The following is a 14,187-nucleotide window of genomic DNA, read 5'->3' on the forward strand; positions in this document are numbered from 1 at the left end:
CCCTGACCACCTCCACCGCCTCCTCGAGCCCTACACCAAGGACCAGCTCATCGGCTTTCTCCTTGACACCGCCGCTGCCAACCCTGACCTCCTCGCTCGATCCATGTCGTCGCTGACCATGATGTCTCCCATCGCAAGATCTTCGTCCACGGCCTCGACCGGGACGCCACACGCGAGACCTACCTCCAAGTCTTCGATCCCTACAGACCCATCGAGGACTGCAACATTGTCGTTGGCAAGGTCACGGGCCGTGCCAAAGGCTATGGCTTCATTCTCTTCCGCTCCTGTGCCGGCGCCATTGTTGCCCTTGTTGTTGACCCGAACTTGGCCCAGATCCAAACCAGACCCAAATTTTTTAGGTCGGGTCTGGGTTATATATAGACTCGAACCAACTCGAATGACCCATTGGGTCAAAAATTATAGCCATGGACTCGACCTGACCCGATCTTCAAATGGATTGGATTTGGATACAAAATTAGGATCCGAACAAGAAACCGAATTGGGTCAGGGTTACCCAAGATCCAACCCAACCTGACCCATTTGCACCCCTATCTATATATGTATGATATATGAATGATTCAGATAAGTAAGAAGTAAGAACATTTTTATAATGGTTTCTGTATTAAATCATATTTTGATCATGTATGCTTGTGATTGATAGTATGATGGATGCATATATGAGCATAACTTACATTTACATAATCGGACTAATAGATATGGTGCTCTGGACTAACCATGTTATATTGATTGCCTCATCACGGGCGAAAAACGTGACTGGGGTTAGTCTAAAATCGGAATAAAAAGAAATTAATGTGCGAATGTGAACTTGATTGAATGAGCAAGGACTTTGGGCTTATCTTGTTACTATCGATTGCCTCATCACTGGCTAAAAATGTGATACCATTGATTGCTTCGTCACAGGCTGGATATATGATACTATCAATTGCTCCATCACAGGCTAGAAATATGATACTATCGATTGTCTTGTCACAATCTAGAAATGTGATACTATTGATTACTCCATTACATGCTGGAAATGTGATACTATTGATTGCCCCATCACAAGTAAGAAATGTGATACTAATGATTGCTTTGTCATAGGCTAAAATGTGATACTATTGATTGCCCCATCACATGCTAGAAATGTGATACTATTGATTGCCTCATCACGGGCTAGAAACGTGACTAGAATTTAGCCCAAAGTTGAAAATATAATTGATCTGGATCAAGTTATAAAGAAATGGAACGAAAAGTATTGAAAACACTAATGACGATTTATGAGATATCATATGCTATACCACTCTTGAATGACTAAATTTCTGTTGATATTTGATGTACATACTTATACTGATTATTCGAGTATTATTGATAGTCGGTTTGTAATTTTGTGATATGTGGAACAATTTCTTGGGATTTTTAAACTTATATTATTATTATGTTGGTGTGGATGTATGGAGATTCTTACTGAGCTGCAAAGCTTATAACTCCTTTGTTTTTCTCTTTTTGAGAGTTGCAGGTTGCATATTACATAACTATATATTGTTGGATCACGAGTGAAAGGATAATTAAGTAGAGTATCGCTGATACTGGTTAGTTAATCAAATTTTGTAATTGATCCAACTTTGTTGTTTGTTACGAATTAAGATCATTATTGTTTAATAATATTAAGGTTGTAATATATTTTTAGAATTTGCATATTCTCTGGGGCTTTACTTTAGGGAGTGTGCGGTTGTGTCGCGTGCTAAACCCGAGAGTTAGGTTCGGAGCGTGACAAGTTGGGACGACGGCATGGCGACTGTGCCATTAACAAGTGGGGATCTTATCTTGTAGCCGTGCTTATGGAAGTGCAAGGATGCTGACGGTAAAAGCAAAAGAATAAAAGAAAGTCTGCTCAATTGTTCAAGGTGAGTATTCTATATCTCTTCTCCTTTCCAGAGCAAAGACATTGACTACTAATTCGAAATGTTTCCATATCTTCGCTTCGTTGGCGAGTGTGGTGATGATTGTGATGCTTGAGTTATTTCATTGATGGGGTTAACCTTGGCCAAGTTCCATCCATTGATGTCAAAAATATGAAAGAAGCATGATCTTAAAGAAAAAAGAAAAAAAAAAGAAAAAAAAGAAATTCATTCACTGTGACGGTCTGGATTCAAATCTCCTAATGAAGACATGTCATATCTCGTTTGCAAGGACCCGAATGCTTATGGAAATCGACGATGTCCCGTCTCTAAAATCGAACCATCCAACTATGAATTACTCATATCGACACCAAAGAGGGTCCAGTCCAGTCTTTGAAGTTGCATCGTCTGAAATAGCCTGTTATGATGAGATAGTCGATGCCTTAAAATCGCTGCCACGCTTGCAAGTTTGGCAACGGACAATTCAAGTAATGGTTGGGTGAGGACAAGTGGAGCGGATATTTAATTTCATATCAGCCATGGGCTGCTGAGTATATTCCAAATATTTATACAGAATCAATCAAAGAATCAGAATAATATTTTTTATTTTTTAAATAAAATTTTGAGTTATTACAAATGATATCAGAACGAATTCAACATATGCTCCACATGGACTAGTGCATACTGCAGTATGGATCTATTAGGGCAGACTCTGAACTTTTTGTCTGAAGAGGATGCTAGCACTTAAATGAAGGAAGTATGCAAGAATTTATGTGGGCATATATGTAGTCCTATATCAGCTATACACCGGAGAGATCTTAGTACATATATGGATAATTAGTGGTTTTACCAATAATGATATCTTATAAACACACTAAACACACTTGTTCAAGACAAGCTCAAAAGTATCTAAAGTCGAGTCTGGGTTACGTATAAGGCTGCAAATGGGTTGGGTTGACCTATGACCCGACCCGCTTAGACCCAACCCAACCCGCTTAACCTGACCCGACCTATTTTGGAGGACCCGTGAGGCTGGGTCGGGTCCTAAAATTGGACTCGTTTCATTTTTCTGGTCGGGTCTGAATTTAGATCCGACACGACTCATTTAAAATTTGGATAATTTTAGATTTTCAATCCTATGATCCGACCCAACTTGATCCGAATCTGTAAAATTATTTGGGCCTGCAGGCTGCAACCCGCGGGGATGCAAACACAGTTCCGAAGCCATGAATTGGTTGACCCGAATCAAACCCGACCCGACCTATATTCAAATTTTTTGGGTTGTGTCCGGGTTACACATAGACTTGACCCGATCCGAATGACCCGTTGGGTCAAAAATTGTAGCGGTAGACCCGATCCAACCCAATCTTTAATCGGGTCGGGTCTGGATCTAAAATTAGGACCCAAACCAAAAATCAGATTGGGTCAGGGTCACTCATGACTCGACTCGATCCGACCGGACCCATTTACACCTCTAGTTACGTATGGTACTTTAGGTTAGTCTTCCGTGTAGGGTTATTGTCTTGGATTTCAATTCTAAGCTAGATTTCAACATCTAAGATGCTCCAGTAATTAACTTAAGAGATGTATCTAAGAAGTTCACCCTGCTGGTATATATGCATCCTCGTTCCTGGCATCTTCTGCCATATAAAGAATCACAGCGAAGGTGCAAGACAGCAGAGCGATTTTTTGGGGCAATTTTTCCGAGTCACCATGCATAGCATTTTCCAAACTATCCCAGATATGGATGAAGCAATGGAAGACTTAGGACTTGTTTGATTCGACTGCCATTAAGCACGCCGATAAATACACCAACGCACCCGTTACCTAGTGCGCACGCGATGGATTTCAATACTTGGTTGGTCCTGATACTGCACTAATTGCCCCGTCACAATCCTTTTTTTTTGTTATCAAATGTGAGTGTAAACCGCTCTTATCCCCCTTTATTTACGTTTCCCTGGCCATTTCTTGACCACACCAAGGTGAGAGATATCAAGCTATCTAGAGTCTTTCCGGACTTTAAATATAACTAGCCTACCACCTTACAACAAACTAGCTTGGATTAATATTTTCTGCTAAGAATTAAGATCCTCTGCAGTGCATATTTGTGCACCAAAAAAAAAGGGTGCAAATATCTAAATTTTACCCTTTTAGATACTTTTTCAGACGCATTGCCGATACTAAGTAGCAGTCAAAAATTTGTATCCATTTTTCATGATATTATGCATGGATCAGCAGGCGACGGGTAAATGCTTTTTTGTGAGTTCATACCAGGATCCAGGGAAAGGCTTTTTGCTCACCCCGCGAACCTCTTTCACGCTCATGTCACGTCGAGGTACTGCAGAAGAAAAAACTGCAAAATCCGATCTAATTTATCGTAATCGATTAGTTAACATGTTGGTTAACCGTATTATGAAACACGGAAAGAAAATCATTGGCTAAAATAAAAAAAGATCTTTATTTATTCTTTCTTTCCTATATCCGTATTCATACTTGAATATCTGCCATGTCATCCCATCTGGAAGATGGATGGTTGTGGCTTATTCTCATGATGGACCATATTTGGCATCCAACTAATATTCTCTATCTTGAGATGAGCGACAACCAAGTATCTTCAAGATGGATGATATGGTGGCTATTGAAGCTATATAGTGTTCTACGTTGCAAAATAGGCACTATAGAGGATATGGACTCTAAATTAACTTACCGTAATAAGCCAATACATATAACATGTTTTCCAATAATTTTTGTTTTCTTCCAAAAGAATATGTGTAGTTCAAAAATCCCTTGGTGCTTACTATTTTTTTTTTGCCGTTGCTTCTCAATTTTCATAGTCTTCAACTGTTTTTGAAAGCAATGAAAAAATTATAGGGCTCGTTTAGTTCGAGGGAAGCATTTTTCCTCCTAGGAATATGATTCCTAGAAAGCAGATTTCTAGAAAGAGAATACCTAAGAAAGTACTTTTGGCATGTTTGGATGAGCATTGAAAAGTGACAGATTTTCAAAGTACTTATGTTTGGTTGACTATCCACTTTTCTGAAAAAGTTATGTATAATTTCTATTATACCCTTAATAAAAATTAGGTCTTTAATGCTTCTTTAATGTTGAAGGGCCTTTTTGGGAAAAAATAAAAATGGAGTAATTTCCGCCTCATGGAAAAGTCTTTCTCATGAAATGTGAGAATCATATTTCCATGGGAATACAACTTTTCCGTCTCTCTCATTTGAAAACTCTAATCAAATAAGAGGCTTCTCATTACTTTTCCGTTGACCATACTTTCCTCATTCTTTTCCCGCGAACCAAATGAGCCCATAGTGTTACCTGAACTCAACGCGCCCAACAACTGCAACTATGGATTGGTTGGTTTTAGCAAAAAAAAAATGAAAAGCAATTGGCGAGGATGCACTCAAACTTCACGGGCTTGGTCGGTACTGCCTCAACTATCCCATTCAAAACTGTGTTATATATGGTTGTGGCGATGTCGTCACCGGCGACGGATGACATCAGCCGCCGATCGAGCAGCAGACAAGTTCCAGCATACGGTGCATCACCATCATACTACAGCAAAAATAGGTTTTTCCGACTATTACCTGTTGACGCAAGATAGAAGCGCCGGCAATTTGGTCACTACGCTAAAATTTACCAACGCTTCTTAGTAGCATCAGAAGGAATCCGGATTAGACGACGCTTATAAGCGTCGTCATAGATCAAGCTTTGGCCTCCAACAACGCTTTAAGCATTGTCAAAGCCCAAAGCTAGTCCTAGCATCGATGCTTATAAGCATCGTCGGAGACTAAAGCTAGGCCTAGCATCGACGACGCTTACATGGTGCAGAAACGACGACGCTTAGAAGCATTATTGGACACCACAATTTTCCCACCTCCCATCCCTAAATCTCCAACTCGTCGGACACCAGAAAACCCATTGTCCCTAAATCCCCAACCCCAGACGCCATCATCCACAAAATTCCTATTTCTTCCCCGCGCGACCAAGCCTCTTCGTCAAGCTCCGCCTCTGCCCGTCCGTGGAGGTCTCCTTCTCCTCCTCCTCCTCTCCTTCTCTGGCGCTTCCCACTTCCTCCTTCTCCTCCTCCCCCTTGTTATCCTAGATACCCAAATATAATTGATAAATCAATAATTCAATATTTCTAATATTCATAAACAGTAAATAAGAAGAATAAACTAGCAAATTATTTACTTGACAATAGAATAATAAAATGAAGAAATGAAAGAAGATGGCATGTGGATCAAAGCATGCTGACGCGCTGTCCTAAGAAGGTTTATGCCCCCCACGCACGGGTTCGCTGGCACAGATCTCCTAGAGATACGACGACCTAGTACAGAACTACGTCTTCCCCACCAGAACACCTTCAGAAAAGAAAGAAGAGCACGTTCACGCTTGCAGATAGCTCAAAAGAAACTCAGAAAAATAATTGAAATTATGAGGAGAAGTGAATAAGAACAAGAGTAAGAAGAGAAATTTTTTGTCACTTTGAAATGATCCCTAGAGCCCTTTATATAGGCTCGTGGGCTGCCCAAAAAAAAAAAAAAAAACAGGCGCGTCAAAAGAAGCAAACGCGGGCCAAAAAAAGCAAAATCTGGCGGAAAGAAGAAAGGAGCTCGTTGACGCGGCCCAATTGCATGAACCGCACGCGATCGCGTGCGGACTGGAGAAGTGGCAAGCATCCAAGCCCAAGCAAGGGGTCAAAGAAGGAAGGAACGTGTACAGAATCCATGGAAGAGTCCGCAGACTCTTTTATAGAGGCCAGGCGAGCAGAAGCATGGGCGGCCAAGATGCAACAGGCCGTCGGATCAAAGGAGCATAAGAAGACATGTCATCAATCCGCGGGAGCCAGCAAATTCAGCACATAGCCGCAAAGTATCTAACTTAGTGTGGATCTTTTTGCGGTTGATTAGGAAGATTATTTGAATTTCAAATTGTTGCCGCACATGGGCATTAAGCATGTATAAAGGGCGCAAGAAGGCAATAAATCGGAAAAAGAAAATCGAAGATTAAATTTGGCGCAGTTTTCAAAATAGGATTTAAAATATTTAATTTAATTCAACACCCCTCTCCTCTCCCGTGGAGCCACATCCTGGTCTCGACGCTCGCCTTCCTCCGAATCACGCCCAAAGGTGTCGTCGAGGTCCATGAGATGCTCTATGAGACGGCACGCCACCTCACTCGCGGCGGCGAGACTAGTATCTTCAGCCCCATGCACACGATCCTCTCCCAAAAGCCTCCCATTGCCGCCAACCACCAAGAATCTTCTACTTCTTTGTCCCACTCCACCTGGTTAGAGAGGTCGACCTTTGATCTTTTCTTTTTGTATTATTCATTTTCTAATTCATTATTATTTTTTTTAACTTTTAGGGTTATCTATCTTGTGCTATTAGAAGAAGGAGAATCAGAAAAAACTTGTAATGGAAAAAGAAATTGAAAATTAGGCTTTTTCTTCCTTTAAATTAGGTTTGTTAAATTTATTTTCGACAGAAGTTAGAATGTCTGCTAGTCTTTTTCTCCAGATTTTGGATGAACTGGCCGGCACTTCTTTTTCAGTTCGATTTGAATGACAAGAATGCCCTTTTTTCGTTTAAATTATTGCTTATGATCCGATGGTACTGTTTCATGATCTTAATTGTTCTCCGAATCAGATGGTGGAGGATGAGAGTATATATATATATATATATATATAGCATGAAACGAGAAAGATCTTGTGGGCGGAAGGGATGGTGAGTTGTCGTGGGTGTCGGCTTGTGTTGGATTTGAGTGGATGGTTAAATAATTTTTTAAAATATTTAGACCACTTGTCACATAGCGCTCTCCTCTTCGCATAAAACAGAAAGCAAATTTTTCTCTGTCTCAGCTCCTGGACTGACCCGAAAAGATAAGGGCTTGAATTAGCGAGCGAACCGTACCCACCACCTGCTGCCAAGTACTCCTCTTAGGAGGGTATACCAAAGTAGGGGTGCATAGTACCGCTTGTAGAAACGCTTTTCGCTTCCTCTCTATTGCTGATTTTCATTGGAGGCTTTTTTCTTCTTTATCCTTACGAATTTTTTTAAAAAATAACTCTAATAATACTTTAAAGCGTTATTAGAACAGATATTGCTGAGGTTGGAATGGCCGGCGCTTTTGAGCATCAGCAAAGGCCAACACTTATAAGCGTCGGCATAGCGTCTATTGTATAAAAGGCACCGGCAAATAAAATTTTCATGTTAAAATTGCCGACGTTTTAGAAAATGTCGACAATCGATGCTTATAAGCATCAATATATCCATTAAAAAAAAAAATTCTCCTTCTTTCTTGTAGTGCCACCGGCAATAGCAGAATGGTGGAGTGTGGCAAAAGGCAGGACAGTAGGGTGGCGGACCGCATGGATTCTACAAGACATACTTTGACATGCTGGGAGTGTGTCATGGAGACAACTTGGGCCGCTACAGCCAGTGGCCTTTTAATCAAAGATTCATAGTAAAGCCTGTAATAATACAATAGTAACACAAAAAAACAGCCAACAAAATCAAAAGAATTTAAGGAAGTATGTTTATGGCATAAGATGAGTGGAGATGATGTTTATGGAGTTCAAGTGGAGATTATCCTTGCTCTCTTCCCTTTTTTTTATTTATTTTTCCTTTATTCTTCCTTTTGAGGATGGTCGTGACTGATTTTGATCGACTTAACCTTCACAAAGTATGTAAACTAAGAAGAGCAAAGGAGCCTTTTTTTTTCCCCTTTCCAATCCCTTAATTGAAATTGCTCCGGAGTTCAGTGAAGCATGATGGAGGATTTATATCTCACCATTTATTACTTCATGGGATCCAATTTCAATTTGTTCAGGGCTCTTGCAATATAGTTAGTGGATTTTGTTATTTATACAAGTATCTTTTTTTTCTGTTAAAGTTATGAGATATTCCTAAATTGTTCCGGAAGCAATGTTTGTGGCCAAGTGGCCAGAAAACCGGACTCATTTTGAAATTCTATCGTAAATAAACTGGGCCCGTTTCCTGGACTGGCCTCCAAGCTTTTTCCGGGCTAGATTTCCATCATCTGTTCGAGTTCATGACGGTGTATGATGGGTTCATATACACAACATCATGCAACAAGTTAAATATTTCATCCATCAGTAGTAATATTAAGATATCATTTTTGAGAATAATATTTTAGCCAAAATCATAAATATATTTGCACATAACGTGCCTTTTCTTGGGTGCAAGCAATGGCTTATTTATGCTACGCTGTCCCAATAAAATGGAATGAATCCATGTGAACCAAAACCAAATGGTTGTATCTTATGTATATGTAGATATATACAAACATATATATTGACATTGGAAATGGTAGTGTTTTTCTTGTTTTCTATAATTCATATGGAGACGGTACACACATATATACATATATACATACATACAGATAGATAGATAGATGGATAGATGGATAGATAGATATTGATATTGGGAATGGTAACGTTTCCCCTTTTTTTATAAATATATTTCATATGGGGAGAGTGGAAGGAATGTGGGCGACTTTGACTTACGGATTATGCGTGGCTTACCACTTCTGTGAAGTGAACTTCATGTCTACTAAGCCAGTGACAAGTTCCACTTAAAAATTTTATTTTTTTATGCATTGGCACCAGATAACTACTTCTGGATTCAGCAAAGTCATGGTCGACTTATCCTTGAACATGGAATTCTGTAATATAATCATGCGTTTGTGACTTTTCCTTTTGGATTTTGGACTTACCTTACTTAATAGGGCAACATAGGGCGGCTAATGCATAACATCGACTTGATTTAGTGACGACAGAAGAACACCTCTTAAAGGACTAGCCTAACCCGGGATGAAACACCTTCTTTTCCGCCTTTCGATAAGTAAAAGTACATTAGTAGGGGCAAAACAATAGCCGGCACTTTTTTTTTTTTGTTAGGCAAAAAAATGAAAACAAAATCTGATCAAGAAGGATGCTCGTTGTCAAATGTTGATCGAGAATCCCTTGCCAATACCTCAAGAAGATGGGCAATGGGTCCACATCCAGTATCTGTATCAACAAAAGCAAGTTCTTTTCAATTTATTTAAGATGTTCGCCAATATTGCATGAGCTCATATTAGCCTTTTGTTGTCACACACGCATATACATATATTAGTCTTTTGGGTCACAATCAAATACACCTTCTTTTTTTTTTGAATTGGATGATAAATATTCCTTGTATACCAAAATATATATGACTTAGAAACCACCATCTATGCATAAAGTAGACATTTTTTTGTATTACTTGAATTGTCCGAATTTTGATCACTTCATGCATACACTAGAGGACTCCAAATCATATGATTTTTTATATGTAAATAGTTTAAAGGTATTAAATCATTCTAATAGCTCGAATCATCAATATGGGCCATTTATCATTCAATTAAAAATTGTGTAACTTTATAGTGTGTGTCTATACATATACATACATACACCCATATATACATACATGCATATACATACATACATACATACATATATATGTACATATATGTATATATGCATATACATATGCATGCACACATACGCGTGTTTGTGTGTGCATGCAGGCGCATGTGCACGCCAGTATGTTCATCCTACCTCAACTAATTAAATCCATAGTTCCTTTGTATTCCTTTTTTTTTTCAATGGTTTAATACTTCAAAGATCTTACTCAATGCTCCACAATCTGGCCATTATCCTTTTGACCGTATAAAACTGCCCCTTATTTAGATTTTTGAAGCTCAAGGTTTAAGGAACTGATAAGAATCAACGTGGCAATACTACATGCACCTACGTTTGAGCAAATGAACATACCTCTTCACCAAGGAAATTTGGATCGTAATTTACATTTCTTTTAATTTGATAAATAATTATAACATTACACATGCAAATTGATCCATTGCAGCTACAATAAATGCAAATTAACTTAATAATATACATTTCTATTCACAAATTTAACATCAATAAAGTCAAACCTCAACTCCTTCCACCTCTCCTCCTCTACATCCAAGACCATCTCTTTGGCTAACACCTTCTATGAAAACTTGTCGATATAAATATATCTCAAAATTCAGAAATTAAGCACATTGGCATAGGAAGGAGACCATGGATCAAACCATGGACTCCTAAGCTGACTCCAGAAAGGGTCCTGCATCCACTCTAAACTATTGTACATCGGAACCTTAAGCTTAGGCAAATTCACCAATTGAGTCGACTTGGCCGCCACCTCTTTCTGTACCTCCTCCTCTTTAGCCTCTTTGACGCATCCATCATCATCCACTGTCGTCAATTTTTGCAAGCTCTCTTGATCCGATGGTGACTCTATGGTCGACCTAGAATTCGGTGACGACATTGCCGCTCTTTGCTCTAGCTCCTTTAGTGATGTTGCTTTTCGGTAGACCTTGCACAACACTATATCCTCCTGAAATTTTTTTTAATAGTGTAAATTTTATAACTTTGCTAGCTAATGGATGAAAAAGAAAAATCAGGACATGTTAGGCTATTTGATGGTGATCAGATGGTGGATGTGATACCTTGGGAGGGGTGGTAGGGTCGGGGAGGCGGTACTCGTTCATGACCCAGTCGGTCTTGGAGCCACGTGGGGCTCGGCCCTCATAGTAGACCAGGGTCTTCTTGAGGCCAATAAGCCGCTTCGGGTCCGCCGCACTGCGAATCGGTCGGTCTGAACCGGTGGCCTTCCAAAACCCATGCTCTGTCGTTCGATTCGGCCGACCGCCATTGGATTGCTTCCGATCCCTTGGCACAAAGAAGTACCACTCTCTTTCTCCTATCTTCGCCAGCCCTGCCTCAATAATATTATTACATTAACATATACATAATGAAACATTTCTTTTGATTAAATGCGAAAAAGAGGAAAGGTGATGGAGTTTTTGATGTCCTATGTGGTGATTCTTAGAAATTTGCCAATTATAGAAGTTTATCCAGGATGCGGATTCCTTTATAGATACATGCATGTGGAATTCCCCATTCATCATGCATCACAAACGCCATGGAGTGCTTCCAATAGCTCCATGGAGGTAAAATTCTATGGATTGAAGCTTCGTTGTCAAATTTTAATGCAGCAATTGACAAGCGCTAACACTGGATTCTTGGAACGGCTTAATCTCACGTTATATTCACCTAATCCTAGTGAATCCAACGGCAGTACTTCCCGAGAACTGCTCTACATGAGATCGATACATGCAATTCATGAGACTTGTGCAGTCCACTGAATGCCCCACATGGCATGCATCGCAAAGCACATACGTTCGTATAAAGAAGATGAAAAGTTTCCATGGCCATAATTTTGCTTTGATATGATATATAGAAAATTTTCAGCTCCTATCATTTCAACCAATATAAATTTGCAAATTCTGATATCTTGACCGAAAAATATAAAGATATCAGCCAATATTTTTTCATTCATTAATTCTTTTATTTTCTAAACTATTTTTTATTAAAAAAATTAAAATCAATGTTTAAAAATAGCTACTATATAATCTCGGCTTCGCCATGTTCATGAGATTAACCTCGAACTCTTTGCGAGCCCTTGACGAGTTCAGGCTGTGAGAAGCCATTTTAGGGAGAGAGAGAGAGAAAGAGAGAGAGCATACCAGGTAGTTCCCAAGGGTCATGGCGGTAGAGATTGAGGGTGCCAATGATGTCAACCTGGAGCTTCTTCCCCAGGACTGCTCTTCTAAGATAGAAGTCCAGAAGCTCCACCTCCGTAGGATGGAATCTGAAGCCCGGAAGTTCCATGCTGCTACTCTCTCTTCCTTGTATGGTTATAGAGAGGTTGGGAGATAATTTATTGGCTCAGGCTTAGAGCTCCTCTATGGACTCCTCTCTTGTGGCCAAGAAAGGGGAAGGCGTACAAGCGCTTATAAAGATAGCCCAGTCCTTGGAAAATCCGGCGAGGAGCAGCAGCCAGGGAAGCAGCGGGCGGGCCCACAACACCGTAAGGCTTGACTTTTACCAGCTCAGATAATGCCAACCGGAATGACGTTTTTGGATTTATTAGTCCTAATTAATCATGGCTTAGTTAGCTTAGGGTTTCTTAATCTAATTCTTTATGTGAAAGCACGCATTCCAGGGTTTACCAGGTTAATGCTCCTCTCCTCGGGATTCGTGCAGCTGGTCCTTGGGACTTGTCCCCTGTAGAATTTAAGTGACGTAGAAGAGGGACTCGGAACACGGAGGAACCTTCCGAATATATTTAGGAACCTTCTTCTTCTTATTCTTTCTTTCTTCTTCTCCTTCTTCCTCTTCATTTTTTTTTTTTTTTTTTTTTACTACAACGACTGCTCCCTCTATTGTATTATAGATGCAATCAATAAAATCAAAAGCCATAATCTGACATAACTATGAAAAAGATTGTCCAAAAGATCCCTTCAAAATGCTGTGCTATATTGGAGGCGGCTCAATCAGTAGTTCTATTTGCCGTCCGATATACATGTTCAGCACTTTTTTTGATCATCTTAGTAGAAGCATATCGGGTACATCAAGTATGTAAACATTTAGAATTTTAAATTTGAGCCTAAAAATATTTTTCGCATGCATAAATATACACTCAAGCACGCACTGTTTGTTAAAATCATCGACTGCCTTTCTTACAAATCAACTACGAACTATTGGTTTAAAAAGCGAAAAAAAATAATATTATTTTTTTTCTCTTTTTAAATACCATGAGGGTGGCATCACTAGAGTTCAAAACCAGGATATCTTTCAAATAAAAAAAAATGCCAACTAGTGGAGTTAAAACAGGCGAAAATTACCACCTAGTTTTGATCTTGAGATCGCCAACAAGTTGAGTGCTCTGAATATTAATTAATTCATCATGCTGATAAATTACCATTTAATCTACAAGTCTTTCTCAAGAGCCCACTGATCAAATGCCTAAGCTTTCCGGCTGACGACCACCACTTAAATATTAAAACTGATGATTAAGATCAAAGTTTGGTGAAAATGTAGTCCTCATATTTTAGTTAGGTGAAAATATAGCCTTGGATTCATGAAAAAAGCGATATGTTGACTCAAGACTTGGAAAGAAAGAAATAATTGAACAAATAGGACAAACATGAGCCAAATTATAGCTAATTTATGGAAATTATAAGCAGACATTTCGGACAAGCAAGCATGGAAGTTTTGTTCATTTAATGTGTCATCTAGAGCTTACCAAGTCAAGATGACCGTATTTTCGCATAGCTCCAAACTTGCCCTCGACTTTCTTATATAGAGTTGCATGACTTATGTATTATTATTATTATTATTTATTATTAT

The 14,187-nt window shown here is 39.3% G+C and overlaps 1 protein-coding gene across 1 annotated transcript; it reads right to left on the minus strand.

Annotated features, from left to right (window-relative positions):
* Positions 1-10,799: 10,799 nt before the first annotated feature.
* LOC103724157 (NAC domain-containing protein 22-like) lies at positions 10,800-12,753 on the minus strand. Its single transcript, XM_026800210.2, has 3 exons — positions 12,522-12,753; positions 11,442-11,710; positions 10,800-11,329 (listed from the first exon to the last, which is right to left on the minus strand). Exons 1-3 carry the CDS (start codon positions 12,664-12,666, stop codon positions 10,979-10,981), a joined length of 765 nt encoding a protein of 254 aa, XP_026656011.2. The 5' UTR covers positions 12,667-12,753; the 3' UTR covers positions 10,800-10,978.
* Positions 12,754-14,187: the final 1,434 nt, after the last annotated feature.

Source organism: Phoenix dactylifera, chromosome 18 (genome assembly GCF_009389715.1).
Source record: "Phoenix dactylifera cultivar Barhee BC4 chromosome 18, palm_55x_up_171113_PBpolish2nd_filt_p, whole genome shotgun sequence".
Taxonomy (NCBI): Eukaryota; Viridiplantae; Streptophyta; class Magnoliopsida; order Arecales; family Arecaceae; genus Phoenix; species Phoenix dactylifera.